The following is a 22,753-nucleotide window of genomic DNA, read 5'->3' as shown; positions in this document are numbered from 1 at the left end:
GGCCTCCCCCTTGCCTCCAAGCTGTCACAGCAATAGCTGTTGTTTGTCAGACAACAGAGGAGACAGTCATGAGTCACCCTCTCACCGTCTTTGTTCCCCACTCCATGAAAACTCTACTAAACTCTCTTCACACACAACCTTATTCAGCGAGCCATTTAACTTGAGATTGTAATCATGAGATTGTGTTCCTCTCACCAAACATAATTCTCCACAGGTGTAATGAACTCAGTCCAGTGACCTTGCTCCCAGAAGAATCAATAGCAATAATGAAAAGTAAGATTGCATTGTTTTAACTGACAATTTTTTATCTTAAGAATCAAATGGCAATAATGAAAAGTATGATTGCATTGTTTTAACTGACAGTTTTTTATCTTCTAGGATTGACTGTCAAGAAAGCCCACTGTATAATCCTGACTTTATGTTATTCACTGATGGTTCATACTTAAGAGGACCTCGTGGAATGTACCAGGCTAGTAACGCTGTCGTTTCTCCACTGTGTATCCTTGAAAATGGGCCCTACCTAATATCTTTTCTGCCCAACAGGCTGAACTAACAGCACGAACAAGAGCCTGACTGTCATTTGGCAAAAGGAAAATCTGCTAACATTTACACTGCCAGCCTCTATACTTTTGGGGTGGCACATGATTTTGGTATGCTTTTGGGAAAAAAAAGAGGGGGGATTTTTAACAACCTCAGGACAGCCTGCCAAAACTGGGAAACAAGTAGCAGAATTATTAGATGCAATTCTGTTGCCATGTGCACCTGCTGTTACTAAGGCATGGGGCCGTTCAAAGGCTGACACTGCAGAAGCAAAAGGAAACTCTCTAGTCGATCATGCTGCCACGACAGCAGATCTGAAAAACAACAACAACCAACTAACCACTGTCTTTCCCTTTCAGCCTCCCAGTAACCTTACTGATATACTGCTGAAGTTTCAGGGAATGGTGTTTGCTGAAAATGGTTAAAGTTTTCAGAAAAAGGAAAAAGACACCTAAACACAGAATGGAGGAAGAGTCAACTAACAAAGAGCTGTGGACAGGTCCAAAGGGAAAGCCTATCTTTCTGTTTGGAGCTCAATATCCTATTTCACAATATATTTATGAGTTAACTCATTGGAACCCAGATAAGGTGGTATTATGACGTAAACAATATTTTTCAAAGCCTATTTTACAATAGCCCAGAAGGTTTACTCAAGATGTGCAACTTGTCCAAAATATAACCCAGGGAAGCATTTACACAGTTCTCAAAGAAATTTCCCATCACCTGCAGGTCTTTTTGAAATTTTGCATGTTCATTTTATACAAATGCCTCACTCAGACGGTTATCAATACATTCTTGTTATAATTTGAATGTTTTCACATTGGGCTAAGGCATTCCCATGCAGAAAGGCCACAGTGCAGTAAGTAGAGAAATCAATTTTAGAAAGGGTGATACCTCTTTGAACAATCCCCTCAGAAATACATAGTGATAAAGAAACTCATTTTACTGGCCAAATTATTAAGAAAATTTGCAAGATTTTTCCAATTACGCAGCACTTCTATTGTGTTTATAATCCCCAGTCTTCTGTTTAGTAGAAAGAACAAATGGAACAATTAAAAAACAACTGGCTAAAATTATGGATGCTTATTCCTCACCTGGCCTAAGGCCCTTCCATTGGTTCTCAACCTCATATCCACCTCTCTTGGCAAACATCACTTCTCTTTCTTTGAGATGATCACAGGGAGAACAATGAGATTGAATGATGAAATATATTAACTTATATTATTAAAAGGAGACGTATTACATCATGGCATAGGCTTAACTGCATTTTTCAAAGGATATTCTAAGCTTGTTTCTGAAGCATATCATAGTAATCTATCCTCAAACGAAGATCATATGCCCCATGACTTACAACCTGGAGATTACGTACATTGGAAAAGGCAGTATTTAAAAGACTACCTCCACCCTAGATGCAAGGTCCCTTATCAGGTTCTTTTAACTAACTCATGTGCAGCAAAACTGAAGGGAACTGACTCTAGGATTCATGCTTCCCACCTAAAAAGGGCTCCTGCACCAGACTGGTCTATAGGGAGGACTGATGACCTCAAACTCACCTTAAAGTGATGCTCCAATAGGAAAGAAACACCAACACCAGGATGAGAAGGTGACATCAGAAATAGACAGCTATCCCAACAGGCTGGACCTCACCCATACGGTCATTTACAACATTTTATTCTCGGTTTCTTGGACTTCTTCACAGAAACCAAATGTTTTCCTATAATGGGAACAATTCTGTGCAAATTTTAGAAATCGCTCCAATTGTTGGGACTATGGTCAATTACCTGCACCCGGTACTTCTGGGTTATCTTGGTGGGTTTCTCCACTCCAAGGGTCTGATTGGATGGCCCTCAGGAAATTTATTTTAGAAGAAAGAAATTATAGTTCTGTCAGGCCACTACTGATATTACTAGATGGGACCCCCTCACTTGTCCAATCAAACATACTTATTCTGACCCTAGCCATAAATATGAGTTTTCCATTGAGGTCAGTCAAGCTCAGTCAGAACAATGAACTGAATTTCAATCAAAAGGTGTAACTTTTTAATTATTAGGAGTGACCCTCCCTCAGTTATGGGATGGATTTTTACGGCTGAAAATGGTCATCAAATACGCTATGGCCGTCTAAGTTTAAAGACCTCCCTACGTTGGGAACAGTTAAATCACTCTAAAAATCATCAGCCTGACGACACTAGTACATTATGAAAAATGGTAATATATCATTTCCCTTAAAGATAGTGATAGGTATGGAACAGACTGGGTCAGGCGATGAGAATACAGTGGATCGTACGTAATGGAACTCAATGGCTTTGTGGGTCCAATATACGGCCCTGGCTTCCACCAGGATGGCTAGGAAGGTGTACTTTAGGATTTCCTTGGGCTCAAGGCCACTTACGTAAAATTTAGATATAAGTCCAGCAAATTTACCATCAGTATGAGCCCAATGGACCAAAAGATCTGTATCTCACTGGTATGATTACTTAGCAGTTATTTTTGTGCCTTCAGTAGGTCTGGAAGATATAGTTTCCCACAGCGAAGGAGTAACAGAATTCAGTCAAAAGGCCTTAAATGATAGCAACCATGCTATTAGCCTACTGAATTCTCTATGATGAGAAATGTGGTGCTACAAATTGCTTAACTTGAGGTGCCTGGTTTCCTTTAATTAACTATAATCTTTCAATGTTCCAACTACATGGTTTTTGTGGCAAAACCCCTATATATCCTGGCTCCTCCCTTACCTTTTTGGAGCAGTCTCTCAGAGCTACCTGAGAGGGTGTCTCCCAGGCTATAGTCCTCAGAAAGTCTGCCAAATAAAACAGAATTCTCAGCTTTTAGATTGTGCTTTTTTTTTTTTTCAGTCAACAAAGCACAACGGAACAACGGAGGAATTTTGTGCGTGGACTTTATACTCGATGTCATTGTTATATTTTCTGAGTATAACTCTACTGTTAAGTATGAAAATGTGCTTGTTCTTAGATTTGTACTGAATTGTTTAGGAGGAATGTGTCACAATCTTGAATTAGTTTTCAAATGATTCAGAAGGAAAAAGAAGCTGGGTGCACACTCACATATATACACACAAAGAATGGAAATGTGAAGTATTAACAAAAGTGACTAGGGCATAATTTAAACGTTGGGGGAGGGGGAAATACCAAAACTGCATCCCATGGCTGCTTACTCTGATTTGGGTCAATGATTGTAAATAAAAGTGTTATAAAGTAGAACAATCATAATTATTGGCAGCCTAATCCAAAATAATTATTCCTGATGTAATGCACTTTAATCCACTTTAGAAAGATGCCAAGCGAGGGGCTGTATGTCCCCATTTGTTATATGCTGAATAGTTTCAGAACAAATATCTCCTCACTGGAGATATGGTGATGGGCACAACTAGGATCAGGTGAACAGAAGGGCCAAAAGGATGCTTCACTGCTCTTAATGTCAGAAACGGAGAAAAACAACAAGCGTCCAAAACGTTAGGAACGCACAAAACACCCTGAGCCACACGCGGCCCTGAAGATGGCACCTGAAGGAGTAAAAATCCACCCCATTTAGTTGTCCTTTCCTTTTAATTTAAAGTAGACAGACGTTTCCATGGTACCTGCTGTTTACAGATCTGAGGCCACTCACTTCAGTTCCCTCGCGTAGGGCACACAGGCCCTCCTTCCAGGGCAGCACCTGGTGCTGTAGGGCAAAACATCAGGGGCTCCGCGAAATCCTTTGTCCTTTTCTGCTTACCTTCAGAGGTGGGGGCTGAAGTTTCTCCGGGCCGTAAGGGTCTGCCTGGCCAGCAAACGTGTGTCCGTGGATGGAGCTGACACCAACGCAGCAGGGCTCTGGGTGCGGGGGGCTGGTCTGGGCGCAGCTGCTACAGCCACTGTCCACCGAGTCGGCTTGCCAACTCCTGAAGGCGGGCATGGCAACAGCCCCCAAAACGTTCATCAGGGCACTGACTTTACTGCTGCACTCAGAGCACAGCAGCAGACACACCCAATATTTGCTTCCAGTGACTGAAGACGGTTGCTTTTCTTATAAAATGAAAGGCAGTTCTGTTTCGTAGGGAAGACAGAGCTACAAGGCCTTTCATTAAGAGGGTCTGTCTGTGTTGTATCGCCCAGTTGCAGCCGCTGAAGACGCCAGCATCACGGAACCCCCTCTCCCCGAGCCCGCCCAGCCTCCGCTCATCCCTGAACACACACCCTTCCCCCTCTGCCGTGCACTTTCCCTTTTGGAAATAAATTCCTCTCGAAAATAAATCCAGAGAAAGCTATTAGGAAGAGGTAGCAAGCTTTGGAAACATGATGCTCTTTATGGAAAACCGTGGAAATAAAGCAACACGAAAGTGCTGCTGGAAAGGACCCGCCGGGAAGCGATTCCCTCGCGGTGCCTGCCCATCTGAGCTATTCCTCTACTGCAGACACGTCTGCCCCGAGTCCAGCGTTCACCCACAGGCTGCTCCGGGGAAGACGTAAAGGGGCATCGCAGGGTCCCGGGAGTCGCTGTGTCCCAGCCGCTCGTCCTCCCGCCATGGGGGCTCAGGGCCGGTGAACACCTGCACCGAGTACCAGCGCAGCTGCATCTCGCTCGAACCATCGTAATCAGCCAAGTTAATCTGACCAATGCCCTACGTGGTGTTTAAAAAAAAAAAAAAAAAGGCACAACAGGCCCTGAATGACTACACCTTAACAACCAATGGGCATCAAGGTTACCCTTGAATCTTAAGCAGAAAGAATGAAAGTATTTCATTCTTACTAACAGGACTAAGGTAAAATGAAAGTAGTGTTAAAGTGGTGTTGGAGGATCCTAGGGAGGATGGCTCTCATGTTGCTTATTCAGCTCTATTAGAAACTGCTAGGAAGGGAACAAGGACAGACAACAAAAGGTAACACACAGTGAAGAAAATGGAAACTTCAGGATTGGATCTCACCTAGACTCTGGCCTATATGCTTCCTCCCTTGATGATTTTAATCTGTATGTTACTCTGAAACAAACTGTAACCAAACAGAAAAACAGACAGAAACTGAGGAAGAGAGACAGGAAGAAAAGCAGGATTAAGGGAGAAGACAGGACAATAGAAAGACTGATGTCAGAGACTGACAAAAAGAGAGGGGGAGAGAGGGGTGGAAGGTAGGAAGGAGAGGGTGAGGAGGGCACCGTACCAGCAGTTCTTCCTGCAGCTGAGGATTCACTGAGCACATGTATAACTGAAGTGACTTCAACATCACCATGTCTGAATGCACGGGGATTCTGCAAACTTCATTAAACACCAAGGGGGCTTTCAATTCCAGAGCCTTAGAGCAGAACGTGTTTGGTGTGCCAGGGTCAAGCGGAGGCAAACAGACGCAGATGTGTCTGGAATCGAGACAGGGAGAAAAGAGCATGGACCACATACACGAACACCCCTGTATGTTACGCTTTGGATGTGAATAGGTAAAACTGAAAAGTCCTTTGGAAAAAGCCCTTTTCTCAACAAAAAGAAAGTCCAAAAAACTGACCTACCTTTGGAGAGGAAAAAAAAAAAAGGAAAAGAAAAGAAAAGAAAAAATTAGCAAAAAGAAAACATAAAAATCAGCAATTATAACTTCAGGGGGAGTCAAACAGACTTTCTGCTTTCATCATCTTTGTGGCAAAACATCTGCACTGATCTCTCCACGGCCCCATGGCTCCCTCTCCAAGCTCTGCCTGCTTTGCCTCTCAGAGTGCTCAGGCACCAGCCGGGCTGGGCTCCCGGCCCTATCCACCCCTAGCGTGGAAGCCAGCACCCAGAAGAAGCTCCAGCATCAGTGGAGTGAAGTACACGTCAGGGCGAGCAGAATCCCAGGGCGAACCCTCAGCCGCTGAAAACCAGGCTGCTTCCAAGGCCTTTGGGAGGCCAGTTTACAAAGACGACTCACAGAAGGGGAGGGCACCGTCGGGCGTGAACACCCATCACCGGTGGGTTCACCCGCCAGGGTAAGTGGGACCTCACACCCCCATCGGGCACCCATCTCCCCACTGGGGACAACACAGATTTCCTTCTCCCTGCTCGGACAAGGATGCCTGAGCCCAGCCTGAGGCCTCTTCAGGCACCTCATCAGATCGCAAGAGCCGAGTGTGGCTGTGTCGCCACCAGCCTTGTTACCAGAATGGACGTTTTAAGCCCCAGCGCTGCTGATGATGGGCACCGGCACTTTGTCAGCATGGCCACGGCACATAACCAGCCTGGCTCCAGTAACTCCACCTGCCTCAAATAATAAACCAGCCTCTTCTTAAAACTTACAATACTTTAGATTTCAGACAGACACCCCCTAGCGTTTTATTGTAAATTCAGGTTCCAAGACAGTCTTTTCCCTCCCCAAACTGCCAGGTGCAGCAGGTCAGCCAGTGGTGCCGTGTGGAGGAGGGCCCGGGGGGAGGACACGGCCCCCACTGGCGCGGGAGCTTACATTTTGCAGTCTTCCTTCACCACCAGCCCGGCAAAGTTCTTCAGCTGGAGCACGTTCACGAGGAGACACTCGCTGGCACTGTCGTGCCTAGAAAATAAAATGCACGTTCACAGACTGCAAATGCCCCACGGTGCAGAAATCCTGCTTGAACGACTGCAGTGGTCCTCACCCCACCCCCAGGGGACCTGTGCAAAGTCTAGAGGCGTTTCTTACTGTCACACTGAATGGAGGGGGGCTACTGCGTGTAGTGGGTGGAGGCCAGGGCTGCTGCTCAACACGCCAGAGGGCACAGCACGGCCCCCCACCGAGATTGACCCAGCCCGAACGTCACGAGTGCCGAGAAACACTAGGATGACAAGAGTGAGCAAAAGAAAGCTGCTGGGATGTGACCATCCTGCCTCGTTCGTCTGAACACTGCTGGTTACTGCCTTTCTAGACACTGTAGCTAGAAACCAGAACGCTTAGTGTTGCATAGCACCTGGCTACCCCAGCTCCGGCGGGAACTTCCCCGAGGGCCGGACTGTGCCCATGGGGTGAGAGTCCCTGGCTGTGACTCGCTGTTGGAGGACGGCAATGGAGCCGCTCTTGCCCATCTCTCCTTCCCGCCACCTCTGTCCCTTCACCTGAGACCGCTGAGATGGGCCCGGGGGCACCCAGGCCAGGGAGCAGCAGCCGGATCACGCGGGTCCCTCCATCCCTCCCGGCCTGTGTGTGGAGGTGTGAGTCGCCGGGCGGGCCCCAATCTACCCATCGTCTTTACGAGCAACAGGGAAGGAGTCTTCTGTACTCACAAAAATCCAACATGGATCTGGGGCCCCTCGTTACCGCAAGCGTCTCCACGCGCAGGGTCGTCAGCATCCTCACTCCTGAACACAGTCGGAAAGGCACCGCGTTATTCTGGGGGGGCCTGGTTACCTCGGACTCAGCAGAAGCTCTCTCACACTAGGGGTGTTTCTTACTGAGAAGGGCTTTATTAAGTTGCGACATAAATAAATGCTTTAAGTGACTGGCAGGGCACGGCAGGTCCCCAGGATCCATGACGTCACCTCCCAGGGTACCTGCTGACGAAGTGGCCTTTTTGAGAAAATACCTCTCAAAACCACATGTGATATTCACGACAAAGTTCAAAAACATATACTCTTAAAAGCTTTGCAGGCGGGACTTCCCTGGCGGTCCAGTGGTTAAGACTCCGCGCTTCCACTGCAGCAGGCGCGGATGCGATCCCTGGTCAGGGAACTAAGATCCCGCAAGCTGAGCAGCGCAGCCAAAAAAAAAAAAGTTGGCGATAAGTGAAATGTATACAGATATCTGAGCTGAAAAAATGACATCAAAGGTCTCAACAAAACAAAGCCCACAAGGAGTTTTGCCCTTGCAAAGTGATTCCTCCAGCTAAGGAAAGGGGACGGGGGGGAACATCCATTTCTAGTGAACGTCCTTTCCAGAAAAGCAGGTCTCCCTCGCACACGGGTTCTCCTTTTCCGGCTCTACTGGGCTCATGCCTTCCAACCCCCGGGGCCAGAGAGAAAGCAGTCATGCTAGATGCCCGAAGCCAGGCCAGTCCCCAGACGCCACCTGGGAGCAGAGGGGGTCCGTGGGGATGCTCAGGGCCCCTACTGCATGGAGAGAAGCCAGGAAAGCTGCACCCCGGAGACACACAGAGGGTCAAGCCAGACAGGTCTCGGCAGGGGTGCCTTCTGGGAAGTCAGCCCAGGGAGGCCAGAAGGTCAGCTTCTAACCTTTCGGTGGGAGGTTCAAACACGCCGCTGTCGCTGGCCAGCGAGTAATCGGACAGGCAGGCGGACACGCAGCGCACTCTCCGCTCCAGCCTCTGGGCGTCGCTGTCTTCTTGGGGGCTCGCTGCTGCAGGCGAGAGAGACATGGCCAGTCTCAGAAGGCAACAGGGCGGGAGCCCAGGGCAGAGCAGAGACAAAGGCAGGAAGGGGCAGAGACAGGCCAGCACGTTTGCAGATGTGTGGTTTACATGCACTCTGCTCCAGTCTTGTCTTATACTGGAACAAACAAATGGAACAAACAGGCTTCTGGCTACTTCTTTAAAAGCTCTTTAAATGATCATCAATCTCCCTTCACCTCCTTAATGAGCGCACAGGTCAGAAGGTGGCGGGAAGGCCCTTGGCGTGGCCCTGTGAGAGAGTGTCACACGGGAAAGCCTGGAGAGAGATTTCGCCTGCACGTGGACGGCAGAGCACTCTCCGAGAAGCAGGTGGGGGATGTTTCCTCCTTGACGCTGCTTGGTATTCTCCATACTTTATACAAGGAACACAGGCTACACTGCTTTATAATCAGAAAACAGAGTTTTTAAAAATCATCAAATAACCCCCAACAAAATGGAGTGACTTTCGAGTCAGAGGACACAGATGCACCCAGACTGGGCCTTTGCCAACGTCTCCGTGACCCCTCTGCCGCTCTAACTGCAGCATCCTCCTCAGCAGCCCTGGGGCCACACTGGCTTCTAGAACTGTCTCCTGGGATTAGGAAGGACCATGACTGGGCAGCTTATTTTTGTCTCATATCTCTTGTAACCAAGAGCAAAGACAACTACTGACATTTTCCCTTTTATCATTTCATCAACTCTTTCTACTCCTTCCCTCACAGCAACAAGTTTCTTTTAACAAAAGCAACAGAAAGAAGCATGCTGTCTCCTGCTGCTAAATGTGACGATGGACACAGGAACCTCAACGCTTCTGAGAGAGGCACACACGGTTAGAACACAGGCTTAAAGCACGAAGCCCCAAACTGAGCCTCACTCTGGCATCACAATGCCTCTTGTTAATAATGCAGGTCCCTCTTGTCTCTCTATGTTCTCCGGCCATCTAAGCTCTAGAAACTGAAAATCAAGACATCTGTGCACCCCTGACACCAATGACCATCTCTTTTCTTTTTTTTTTTCTTTTGCCTGCGTTGGGTCTTCGTTGCTGCGCTGGGCCTTCTCTAGTTGTGGTGAGCAGGGGCTACTCTTCATTCCGGTGTACGGGCTTTTCAGGGCAGAGGCTTCTCTTGTTGCAGAGCATGGGCTCTAGGCATGCGGGCTTCAACAGCTGCAGCACATGGGCTCAGTAGTTGTGGTACACAGGCCCTAGAGCATGCGGGCTTCAGTAGTTGCAGCTCTGGGCTCAGTAGTTGTGGCTCGCGGGCTCTAGAGGGCAGGCTCAGTAGTTGTGCTGCACGGGCTTAGCTGCTCTGTGGCATGTGGGATCTTCCTGGACCAGGTTTGAACCCGTGTTCCCTGCATTGGCAGGCGGATTCTTAACCACTGCGCCACCAGGGAAGTCCTCAACCATCTCTCTTTTCAGCCAAATTATTATTCACAGCAACCATTAAACCCAAACATATTCATCGGGGTACAAAACAAGACAGGGCTGTGGCCTTTGGCCTCACGATGTTAACTGCAGACAAAAGCCGACCTTTCAAAGGCCTGCAGCGCCCAGTGTGGGGGCCACTGGCCCCGCCTCGGCCAAGGGCAGAAGCTGGCTCCGTCCTGGGGTGGCTGGAGGCACCGACTCTCAGATCATAGATGACGACTCCCAAGTACAGCTCTGCTCGTCACCCCGGCCCCATGGAAGGACCCAGAGCCTCCAGCTCTAAACTGCAGATAGAACCCCTCAGTTTGCTCCATGGAACCCCAGCAAACACAATGGCTCACTACTCCCATTCCCAGCCCTGACACTCGGCCCTACATGCCTTTAAGGAAGTAACACCACACAATGATCCAGTTAACTTCCAGGCAACCCAATGGTGTGACTGCCAAAATTTCTCTCTCATTGCAATGAAAGTGGATGAAGAGAGAAAGGAAATGGGGGAATCAATCCTCAGTGATCCTGGGCTTAGCACATTCAAGGAGCAACTGGATGCAGGAGTTGACAGAAGGAGGTATGGTCAGCACTTGCCCTGGGTGAGAAAGAAAGCACACGGCACACCCCACAGTACACACCGCAACCATCTGCTCTTGGGCTTCAAGGCAACGAGACGGAGAGTGGGGAGCAACGCCAGTGAAGTAAGGAATAAACAAGCTTCCACACGTTCATTTTATAAACCTCAGACCTTTCCATCGTTAAACACAGACAAACAGACACTGAGACTTAAGGACAGCAACGCTGCTTGACAAAAGGGAAGAAAGTATAAGGAAAATCACATCGTGGGCAAAGCTGCTAGCTGGCATATGAAAATAATGAAAGTGTTAAAGTCTGGGAAAAAACGCAAGAAGGAAAAAATACGTCAAGCTCTTAGAAAAGTTCTTACACAACTTTCATAGCCAGGATGAATACCGCTCAAACGACAACAACAATAATAAGAGCAACTGTTGAGCTACATTAAAGCACAGCTATGAGCTATGCCCCTCCTGGCCACACCCCGACCATCCTAAACACATTGATTCACTGCACAAAGATGTGGCACAGCCTGACCAGCAAGGCGAAGGAGAAGCCCAAGGTCACTTACAGTGAACGTTTCTGTCGAGCCGCATGAGAAAAGAGATAAAAAAAAGCACAAAGTGAAAAAACTGTAGAATTTAAGACAACAATTTTAAACAGGGTATGAATGTAATAAAAAACATCAATAAACAAATGAACAAGGTTAAAATATTTACCGACTTATATTAGCAAATACCAGTGGGAAATGAAAATAGGAACGGATTTCAAAATCATGACACATTTGACTTTCAAAATGTGGGGAAGATAAAATTGTAGTAAACATGTAAAAACTGTTAAAGATGACAGTTTATTTCCCCACTCCCCTGCCCCACCTTCTGTCCCCTCAGGTTGATTTAAAACACAATGGGCAATTCTGAATTTTATGTTACTAAAAATTTTTCTCGCTAAAGCTTCCTTGAGTCAAACTTAGACTGTATTGTTCTTAGTCAGACTGGAGAGTGGAGGGAACTACGTGACCTCGGGCGTCATAAATGAGGGGTGGGGTTAATATAACGAGTACTGAGATCCTCGCCAACTTTATGAAGCTGCGATGACTCTAGGCTCAGGCATTCCCACAAGCATCAAGGGAGGCAAGGAGTCACCCTGTGTCCATGCCTGAAGCTGCTCGCCCAGCCCAGCCCTGCGAGAGCACCTACCAAGACCCATTCACTGAGTCAAGTACCTCTAGTTTGTAAGGGCCCAATTCCACTCATATGTGAACGCACTACCAGGTGGTAGTATCTGACCGTACCGATAGCAAAGACCTCCCAGTCTAAGAAGCTTGAAGAACTATAACATCCACCACCAAGTGGTGGATGAAAAATAAGGAAATCAAGTCAGCTCTTCTCCTTCCCACCCAGTCTCTCCCGTGGACCGAAAGGGGTCCTTAAATCTTTTGCTGACTTTGTGTATAACTGGATTGATACTTCTATATTTTGGACGGTTTGCATAGCGAAAAGAAAAGTTTGCACAGGGAAAAGAAGAGTAAAGGCTAGACAATAAGTGAAAATGGAAAAGTTTTAAGGAAAGTTTGCAAAGGGAAAAGAAAAGAGTAAAGTTAGACAATGAGTGCAAATGGACAAGAGTATATGTGTATAAAAAAGAACAAAGTAAATGCAGCTTACATATGCATACGAACTATGGAAATAATTTATATTGGGATGTTGAAATAATGTATAAGCAGCATTTGCAAACAAAAAAGATAGGAAAACAATGGAGGTGCCAATTAGCCAAGGGACTGATTCAGAACATAGCTGGTCTGTCATTAGATATGTAAATGCTAAGAGAACTTTCTCTTCACTAAGAGAAACTAGTACTGTGTATATAACCCATGGGTAACAAAATGGTGTATTTGTTGAAGAGCAATGAAGCGAGAGTCAACCAGGTCTAAGGGTGTGCCCAAGGATATGCAGTTAGAGTTGAGTAGGCAAGGATTTGAAGAATACCAGAGAAAGTAATTTGGTAGAAATGACTAATGCTTACTGGGACAACTTCTGAAATCATGCAAAATACTGTCATTTCCTGTTTGACAGAATTAAGTCTTTGAAAATTCTGGGAACAAATGATGAAGAGATGAAGTCACAAGGCCAACGTCAGTAGAGATTTCTGCCGGGCCACAGCCAGACAGCAGTCCCAGTGCTGGTCTGAGGCGGGCACACACAGAACATTGCATGTGGGCACACGCCCTGGAGACTTCATTAAGGCCCGAGTACTTCTTTAGCAGCCTCCGAATGAGGAGGAACTGTCTCATTTTTGACAAATAAGTATATTCTGAAAACAAGCCAAATGCCTGGGAAAGACTACTTTGCCAGTTTCCATGACATTTCAAGCACCCAGGGCAAAAGCACGCAGAACGAGCGAGCTAGCGAGCGGGCGGGTGTGGGGGCCTCCTCTTGCCCTGGAGGGTCCTAAGCTGAGGGCTCACTAGGCCACAGCAGAGCCAGCTGGCTTCTATGCGGATGCACGCAGCTTCCTCCCTGAACTCGAGACATTTCCTCCCCGGCCCTGGGTCACCCACCAGACCCATCCGTACGTACTTGCAGCCGTGGGAGCGGCAGCCGCTTGGGGTCCTCGCTCGCGAGGTCCTTCCCTGTCCCTGGGGCACCCGTGAGGCGGCAGGGACACCGCACCAGGCGGGTCTTCTTCCCCCATGGTGGAGGCCTGAGCGCGCAGCCTGTCCAGGGTGCCCACGCCCGCCACTTCGAAGGCGTCCAGGAGCGGGCCACCCTCGGCGTCGGGCTTCTCGTACTGCGGGAGGCCGTAGATGTCGATGAAGCTGACGGAGCTCAGGGAGCCCCGGCTGGAGGCCAGGGAGCCGCGGCTGCTCCCTGAGGAGATGGTCAGGGTGCTGGCGGACAGGCTGAAACGAGAAGAGCAGCCTGGAGCCCGCGGCTGGAGCCTGCCCGTCCCCACCGGGAGCCGCGCCATCGGTCTGCTCCACAAGGAGCAACACTGTGCCTCGGGCCCGTTCATCCTGGCGCCTCTTCAACACCTCTGAGCATTTTAAGACACCCTCCCACCCCCGCCCCTTCGTAAATATTTCCTTTGTTTCTTTGAATGTCGGTCGAGAGCAGTAGTTAACGTCAAGGGCTCTTGCTCGAGTTCAAGTTCCAGCTCACACTCAAGACTAGCTGAATGCATTTGATTTGGTCAAGGGCTTTGCCCTTTCCCAGCCTCCCACCTTCTCACACAGCGCTGGGATGATAGCGGTTCCTGCCTCAAGGCGCTGTGAGGGGGAGAACTGAGAAAGTAATACACAGAAAGCCCTTAACACTACACTTCACGATACGGTAAGTGCTTGAAAACTGGAGCTCTTACTGAGCATCCAAATCGGATTGTAAAGATATTCATGCCTAATTAAAATGAATATCTTAAAAGGAAATAATTAAACGCGTATGTGTGCATCTATGTAGATGGACATATACAGTCCTGATGCTGTGAGTGACAAAATCCTTCGATAAATCCGACTTAAGATTCATTATTCTGAAGTCACATTTGGTTCTCTTCATATTCCTCGTGTCATATATAAGCAGCTCATCTTAAAAATACCCTGTCTTCACTTTCCTGTCCTGTGCTTACAACCACTGCAGGTTCTAAGTTCTGGGAGAGAAAACCAGGCTAAATGAATCATGAAGTTCACAGCCACTATGTTATAACATGATAATCAAGTTACCTACCTTTGTAACTGGGACTGGAGATAGGACATTAGTCAGGTGGCTTCTTCCAGTGGCATCAGGAGACAGTTTCTTTTTTCCTGAAGTATAATCCTGCAGGTACAAAAACAGTCCACTGGTGGATTTCAAAGTTGCCAAGTATATTTTCCTAACAAGAAATTAAACTATATATTCCGCCAAAACAGATTAATGACTATCAGTTCTAAAAGCACACCTATGTCACAAGTTCCAAGATAACTGTTTTTGTTTTATTTCACAAAGTACCTCTAGAATCCTGAACAGTGCAAGTGATCCACACTAGAAGTTGGATGTGTGATGGAACAGATGTATGGATAGAGAGATAAGATGGATGGATGGGAGGATGAGTGGGTGGACAGGCAGGTAAATAGACAGATGGATGGGAATCCAGCAGATGGGTTCAAAGGCAGGGCTCATAGAAAGCTACTGGATTTCCTTGGAATAAATCTGATTCCCTCATCCTAGGCAGTCTTCAAGGCAAAAAATAAATGCAATTCTAGTATCTAGAGAATAAAAGATCATAATCAAATAAAACAAAATATCAACAGTCATGGGTTGATATGGGTTGGAGGTATATATTTCTTCTTCCTTCTGCCTTCTTCTACTTCATAATTTTCTAGAATATTTTTCTCCTACTGTAGTAAGCTAACTGCCGAGACTAGAGCCCTACACATATAATAAATAATTGTTGAACTGTGGGGACTGATTAATCTTGCCTTTATAATGAAATGTGATTTACAAATCAAAATGATTGCATTTTGATACGTGGCAGTGGAAAGAACCCATTAAACAAAGTTTTCCACCTGTTACGGAAGGCAAAATGCTCAAGGAGAGGAAACCAGAAGGAGGTGAACTTTGGCAGCAGCCAGAGTTACAAAGTTTTGACTATTACTGATAAGCAAAACTGATATACCGGGAACGAGGGGAAGATGGCGGAAGAGTAAGATGCGGAGATCACCTTCCTCCCCACAGGTACACCAGAAATACATCTAAACGTGGAACAGCTCCTACAGAACACCTACTGAACGCTGGCAGAAGACCTCAGACCTCCCAAAAGGCAAGAAAGTCCCCACGTACCTGGGTAGGGCAAAATAAAAAAGAATAAACACAGACAAAAGGATAGGGACGGGACCTGCACCAGTGGGAGGGAGCTGTGAAGGAGGAAAGGTTTCCAACACACTAGGAAGCCCCTTCGAGGGCAGAGACTGCGGGGGTCAGAGGGTGAAAGCTTCGGAGAAGTGGAGGACAGCGCAGCAACAGGGGTGCGGAGGGCAAAGTGGGGAGATTCCCGCACAGAGGATTGGTGCCGAACGGCACTCACCAGCCCGAGAGGCTGGTTAGCTCACCCGCCGGGGTGGGCGGGGCTGCAAGCTGAGGCACAGGGAGCACAGGGAGAGGACTGTGGTTGGCGGCGTGAACACAGCCTGCAGGGGATTAGTGCACCACGGCTAGCCGGGAGGGAGTCCGGAAAGTCTGGACCTGCCGAAGAGGCAAGAGACTTTTTCTTCCCTCTTTGTTTCCTGGTGTGCAAGGAGAGGGGAATAAGAGCACTGCTTAAAGGAGGTCCAGAGACGGGTGCGAGCCATGGCTAAAAGCGCGGACCCCAGAGACAGGCATGAGACGCTAAGGCTGCTGCTGCCGCCACCAACAAGCCTGTGTGCGAGCACAGGTCACTATCCACACCCCTCTTCCGCGGAGCCTGTGCAGCCCGCCACTGCCAGTGTCCCGGGATCCAGGGACAACTCACCCAGGAGAACGCATGGCGAGCCTCAGGCTGGTGCAACGTCCCGCCGGCCTCTGCCGCCGCAGGCTCGCCACGCACTCCGTACCCCTCCCTCACCATCCCCCTGAGTGAGCCAAATTCTCCGAAGCACCTGCTCCACTAACCCCGTCCTCTCTGAGCAAAGAACAGATGCCCTCAGGCGACCTACACGCTGAGGCGGGGCCAAATCCAAAGCTGAGCCCCAGGAGCTGTGAGAACAAAGAAGAGAAAAGGGAAATCTCTCCCAGCAGCCTCAGAAGCAGCGGATTAAAGCTCCACAATCAGCTTGATGTACCTGCATCTGTGGAATACATGAATAGACAATGAATCAGCCCAAATTGAAAAGGTGGAATTTGAGAGCAAGATTTATGATTTTTCCCCCTTTTCCTCTTGTTGTGACTGTGTATGTGTATGCTTCTGTGTGAGATTTTCTCTGCATAGCTTTGTTTCCACCATCTGTCCTAGGGTTCTATCTGTCGGTTTTTATTTTGTTTTGCTTTGTTTTTCTTTTTTAAACAAAAATTTTTTCTTAATAATTATTTACTTTTATAACTTTATTTTATTTCATCTTACTTTATTTTACTTTATCTTCTCTTTTCTCCGTCTTTTCTGTCTTTCTTACTTTCCTTCTCTTTCTTTCTTTCTTTCTACTTTTTCTCCCTTTTATTACGAGCCATGATGAAAGGCTCTTGGTGCTCCAGACAGGTGTCAGTGCTGTGGCTTGGAGGTGGGAGAGCCAACTTCAGGACACTGGTCCACAAAAGACCTCCCAGCTTCATATAATATCAAACGGCAAACAATTCCCAGAGATCTCCATCTCAATGCCAAGACCCAGCTCAACTCAAGGACTAGAAAACTACAGTGCTGCACACCCTATGACAAACAACTAGAAAGACAGGAACACAACCCCACCCATTAGCAGAGAGGCTGCCTAAAATCATAGTAAGTCCACATACACCCCAAAACACACCACCAGACATGGACTTGCCCACCAGAGAGACAAGATCCAGCCTCATCCACCAGAACACAGGCACTAGTCCCCTACACCAGGAAGCCTACACAACACACTGAACGAACTTTAGTCACTGGAGACAGACACCAAAAACAATGGGAACTACGAACCTGCAGCCTGCAAAAAGGAGACCCCAAACACAGTAAGATAAGCAAAATGAGAAGACAGAAAAACACACAGTAGATGAAAGAGCAAGGTAAAAACCCACCAGACCTAACAAATGAAGAGGAAATAGGAGGTCTACCTGAAAAAAGAATTCAGAATAATAATAATAAAGATGATACAAAATCTTGGAAATAGAATAGAGAAAATGCAGGAAACATTTAAAAGGACCTAGAAGAACTTAAAAAACAAGCAACGATGAACAACACAATAAATGAAATTAAAAATACTCTAGATGGGATCAATAGCAGAATAACTGAGGCAGAAGAACGGATAACTGACCTGGAAGATAAACTAGTGGAAATAACTACTGCAGAGCAGAATAAAGAAAAAAGAATGACAAGAACTGAGGACAGTCTCAGAGACCTCTGGGACAACATTAAACACACCAATATTCGAATTATAGGGGCTCCAGAAGAAGAAGAGAAAAAGAAAGGGACTGACAAAATATTTGAAGATTTTATACTTGAAAACTTCGCCAATATGGGAAAGGAAATAGTTAATCAAGTCCAGGAAGCACAGAGAGTCCCATACAGGATAAATCCAAGGAGAAATATGCCAAGTCACATATTAACCAAACTGTCAAAAATTAAACACAAAGAAAACATATTAAAAGCAGCAAGGGAAAAACAACAAATAACACACAAGGGAATCCCCATAAGGTTAACAGCTGATCTTTCAGCAGAAACTCTGCAAGCCAGAAGGGACACGCAGGACATATTTAAAGTGATGAAGGAGAAAAACCTGCAACCAAGATTACTCTACCCAGCAAGGATCTCATTCAGATTTGATGGAGAAATTAAAACCTTCACAGACAAGCAAAAGCTGAGAGACTTCAGCACCACCAAACCAGCTTTACAACAAATGCTAAAGGAACATCTCTAGGCAAGTAACACAAGAGAAGGAAAAGACCTACAATAATGAACCCAAAACAATTAAGAAAATGGGAATAGGAACATACATATCGATAATTACCTTAAATGTAAAGGGACTAAATGCTCCCACCAAAAGACACAGACTGGCTGAATGGATACAAAAACCAGACCCATATGTATGCTGTCTACAAGAGACCCACTTCAGACCTAGAGACACGTACAGACTGAAAGTAAGGGGATGCAAAAATATATTCCATGCAAATGCAAACCAAAAGAAAGCTGGAGTAGCAATTCTTATATCAGACAAAATAGACTTTAAAGTAAAGACTATTAGAAGAGACAAAGAAGGACACTACATAATGAACAAGGGATCGATCCAAGAAGAAGATATAACCATTGTAAATATTTACGCACCCAACATAGGAGCACCTCAATACATAAGGCAAATACTAACAGCCATAAAAAGGGAAATCAACAGTAACACACTCATAGTAGGGGACTTTAACAACCCACTTTCACCAATGGACAGATCATCCAAAATGAAAATAAAAAGGGAAACACAACCTTTAAATGATACATTAAACAAGATGGACTTAATTGATATGTATAGGACATTCCATCCAAAAACAACAGAATACACATTTTTCTCAAGTGCTCATGGAACATTCTCCAGGATAGATCATATCTTGGGTCACAAATCAAGCCTTCGTAAATTTAAGAAAATTGAAATTATATCAAGTATCTTTTCTGACCAAAACGCTATGAGACTAGATATCAATTACAGGAAAAGATCTGTAAAATAATACAAACACATGGAGGCTAAACAATACACTACTTAATAATAAAGTGATCACTGAAGAAATCAAAGAGGAAATCCAAAAACACCTAGAAACAAACGACACTGGAGACATGATGAACCACAACCTGTGGGATGCAGCGAAAGCAGTTTTAAGAGGGAAGTTTATAGCAATACAAGCCCACCTTAAGAAGCAAGAAACATCTCAAATAAACAACCTAACCTTGCACCTAAAGCAATTAGAGAAAGAAGAACAAAAAAACCCCAAAGTTAGCAGAAGGAAAGAAATTATAAAAATAAGATCAGAAATAAATGAAAAAGAAATGAAGGAAATGACAGCAAAGATCAATAAAACTGAAAGCTGGTTCTTTGAGAAGATAAACAAAATTGACAAACCATTAGCCAGACTCATAAAGAAAAAAGGGAGAAGACTCAAATCAATAGAATTAGAAATGAGAAAGGAGAAGTAACAACTGACACTGCAGAAATAAAAGAGATCATGAGAGATTACTACAAGCAACTCTATGCCAATAAAATGGAAAACCTGGAAGAAATGGACAAATTCTTAGAAATGCACAACGTGCCAAGACTAAATCAGGAAGAAATAGAAAATATGAACAGACAAATCACAAGCACAGAAATTGAAACTGTGATTAAGAATCTTACAACAAACAAAAGCCCAGGACCAGATGGCTTCACAGGCAACTTCTATCAAGCATTTAGAGAAGAGCTAACAGCTATCCTTCTCAAACTCTTCCAAAATATAGCAGAGGGAGGAACACTTCCAAACTCATTCTATGAGGCCACCCTCTTCTTGATACCAAAACCAGACAAGGATGTCGCAAAGAAAGAAAACTACAGGCCAATATCACTGATAAACATAGATGCAAAAATCCTCAACAAAATACTAGCAAACAGAATCCAACAGCACATTAAAAGTATCATACAGGCTTGCCTGGGTGGCGCAGCGGTTGAGAGTCCGCCTGCCGATGCAGGGGACAGGAGTTCGTGCCACATGCCGCAGAGCGGCTGGGCCCGTGAGCCATGGCCGCTAAGCCTGTGCTCCGCACGGGACAGGCCACAAAACTGAGAAGCCTGCGTACAACAACAACAAAAGAAGGATCATACACCATAATCAAGTGGCATTTATTCCAAGAATGCAAGGATTCTTCAATATACGCAAATCAATCAACGTGATACACCATATTAACAAATTGAAGTAGAATAACCATATGATCATCTCATTGGATGCAGAGAAAGCTTTCAACAAAATTCAACACCCATTTATGATAAAAACCCTGCCAAAAGTAGGCATAGAGGGAACTTTCCTCAACATAATAAAGGCCATATATGACAAACCCCCAGCCAACATCGTCCTAAATGGTGAAAAACTGAAAGCATTTCCATTAAAATCAGGAAAAACACAAGGTTGCACACTCTCACCACTCTTTTTCAACATAGTTTTGGAAGTTTTAGCCACAGCAATCACAGAAGAAAAGGAAATAAAAGGATTCCAAATCGGAAAAGAAGAAGTAAAGCTGTCACTGTTTGCAGAGGACATGATATTATACATGGAGAAACCTAAAAATGCTACCAGAAAACTACTAGAGCTAATCAATGAATTTGGTACAGTAGCAGGATACAAAGTTAATGCACAGAAATCTCTGGCATTCCTATACACTAATGATGAAAAATCTGAAAGTGAAATTAAGAAAACACTCCCATTTACCACTGTAACAAAAGAATAAAATACCTAGGAATAAACCTGCCTAAGGAGACACAAGACCTGTATGCAGAAAATTATCAGACACTGATGAAAGAAATTAAAGATGATACAAATAGATGGAGAGATATACCATGTTCTTGGATTGGAAAAATCAACATTGTGAAAATGAATCTACTACCCAAAGCAAACTACAGATTCAATGCAATCCCTATCAAACTACCACTGGCATTTTTCACAAAACTAGAACAAAAAATTTCACAATTTGTATGGAAACACAAGAGACCCCGAATACCCAAAGCAATCTTTTTTTTGTTTACATCTTTATCGGGGTATAACTGTTTTACAATGGTGTGTTAGTTTCTGCTTTATAACAAAGTGAATCAGTTATACATATACATATATATGTTACCGCATCTCTTCCCTCTTGCATCTCCATCCCTCCCACCCTCCCTATCCCACCCTCCAGGTGGTCACAAAGCACCGAGCTGATATCCCTGTGCTGTGCGGCTGCTTCCCACTAGCTATCTACCTTATGTTTGGTAGTGTATATATGTCCATGCCTCTCTCTTGCTTTGTCACAGCTCACTTCCCCTTCCCCATATCCTCAAGTCCGTTCTCTAGTATGTCTGTGTCTTTATTCCTGTCTCACCCCTAGGTTCTACATGACATTTTTGTTTTCTTAAATTCCATATATATGTGTTAGCATACAGTATTTGTCTTTCTCTTTCTGACTTACTTCACTCTGTATGACAGACTCTAGGTCTATCCACCTCATTACCAATAGCTCAATTTCGTTTCTTTTTATGGCTGAGTAATATTCCATTGTATATATGTGCCACATCTTCTTTATCCATTCATCAAATGATGGACACTTAGGTTCTTTCCATCTCCGGGCTATTGTAAATAGAGCTGCAATGAACATTTTGGTACATGACTCTTTGAATTACGGTTTTCTCAGGGTATATGCCCAGTAGTGGGATTGCTGCGTCATATGGTAGTTCTATTTGTAGTTTTTTAAGGAACCTCCATACTGTTCTCCATAGAGGCTGTACCACTTCACATTCCCCCCAGCACTACAAGAGTGTTCCCTTTTCTCCAAAACCTGTCCAACATTTATTGTTTCTAAATGTTTTGATGATGGCCATTCTGACTGGTGTGAGATGATATCTCATTGTAGTTTTGATTTGCATTTCTGTAATGATTAATGAAGATGAGCATTCTTTCATGTGTTTGTTGACAGTCTGTATATCTTCTTTGGAGAAATGTCTATTTAGGTCTTCCGCCCATTTTTGGATTGTGTTGTTTGTTTTTTTGTTATTGAGCTGCAGGGCTGCTTGTAAATTTTGGAGATTAATCCTTTCTCATTTCCTTCATTTGCAAATATTTTCTCCATTCTTAGGGTTGTCTTTTGGTCTTGTTTATGGTTTCCTTAACTGTGCAAAAGCTTTGAAGTTTCATTAGGTCCCATTTGTTTATTTTTTTTTAATTTCCATTTCTCTACAAGGTGGGGCAAGAAGAGTCTTGCTGTGATTGATGTCACAGAGCGTTCTGCCTATGATTTCCTCTAAGAGTTTTATAGTTTCTGGCCTTACCTTTAGGTCTTTCATCCATTTTGAGCTTATTATTCTGTATGGTGTTAGGGAGTGATCTAATCTTATAGTTTTACATGTACCTGTCCAGTTTTCCCAGCACCACTTATTGAAGTGACTTTCCTTTTTCCACTGAACACTCCTGCCTCCTTTATCAAAGATAAGGTAACCATATGTGTATGGATTTATGTCTGGGATTTCTATCCTGTTCCATTGATCTATCTTTCTGTTTTTATGCCAGTACCATACTGT

The 22,753-nt window shown here is 45.2% G+C and overlaps 1 protein-coding gene across 1 annotated transcript in view; it reads right to left on the bottom strand.

The window, feature by feature from the left end:
- The window catches only part of LOC309978845 (protein WWC3-like), a gene marked incomplete at both ends in the record, with an annotated part of 165,365 nt that overhangs the window by 29,666 nt on the left and 112,946 nt on the right, over positions 1-22,753 (bottom strand). Inside the window, 9 exon segments of the mRNA XM_082865490.1 lie at positions 4,275-4,440; positions 4,982-5,160; positions 5,696-5,888; positions 6,962-7,048; positions 7,753-7,827; positions 8,698-8,821; positions 13,425-13,747; positions 14,565-14,596; positions 14,600-14,654. Of these exon segments, the coding sequence (XP_082721616.1) occupies positions 4,275-4,440; positions 4,982-5,160; positions 5,696-5,888; positions 6,962-7,048; positions 7,753-7,827; positions 8,698-8,821; positions 13,425-13,747; positions 14,565-14,596; positions 14,600-14,654 (1,234 nt within the window).

Source organism: Leucopleurus acutus (assembly GCF_964270905.1).
Source record: "Leucopleurus acutus genome assembly, chromosome: Y".
NCBI classification, from domain to species: domain Eukaryota; kingdom Metazoa; phylum Chordata; class Mammalia; order Artiodactyla; family Delphinidae; genus Leucopleurus; species Leucopleurus acutus.
The sequence above is the reverse complement of the archived record's forward strand: the minus strand, read 5'-3'. Positions and strand labels throughout refer to the sequence as shown.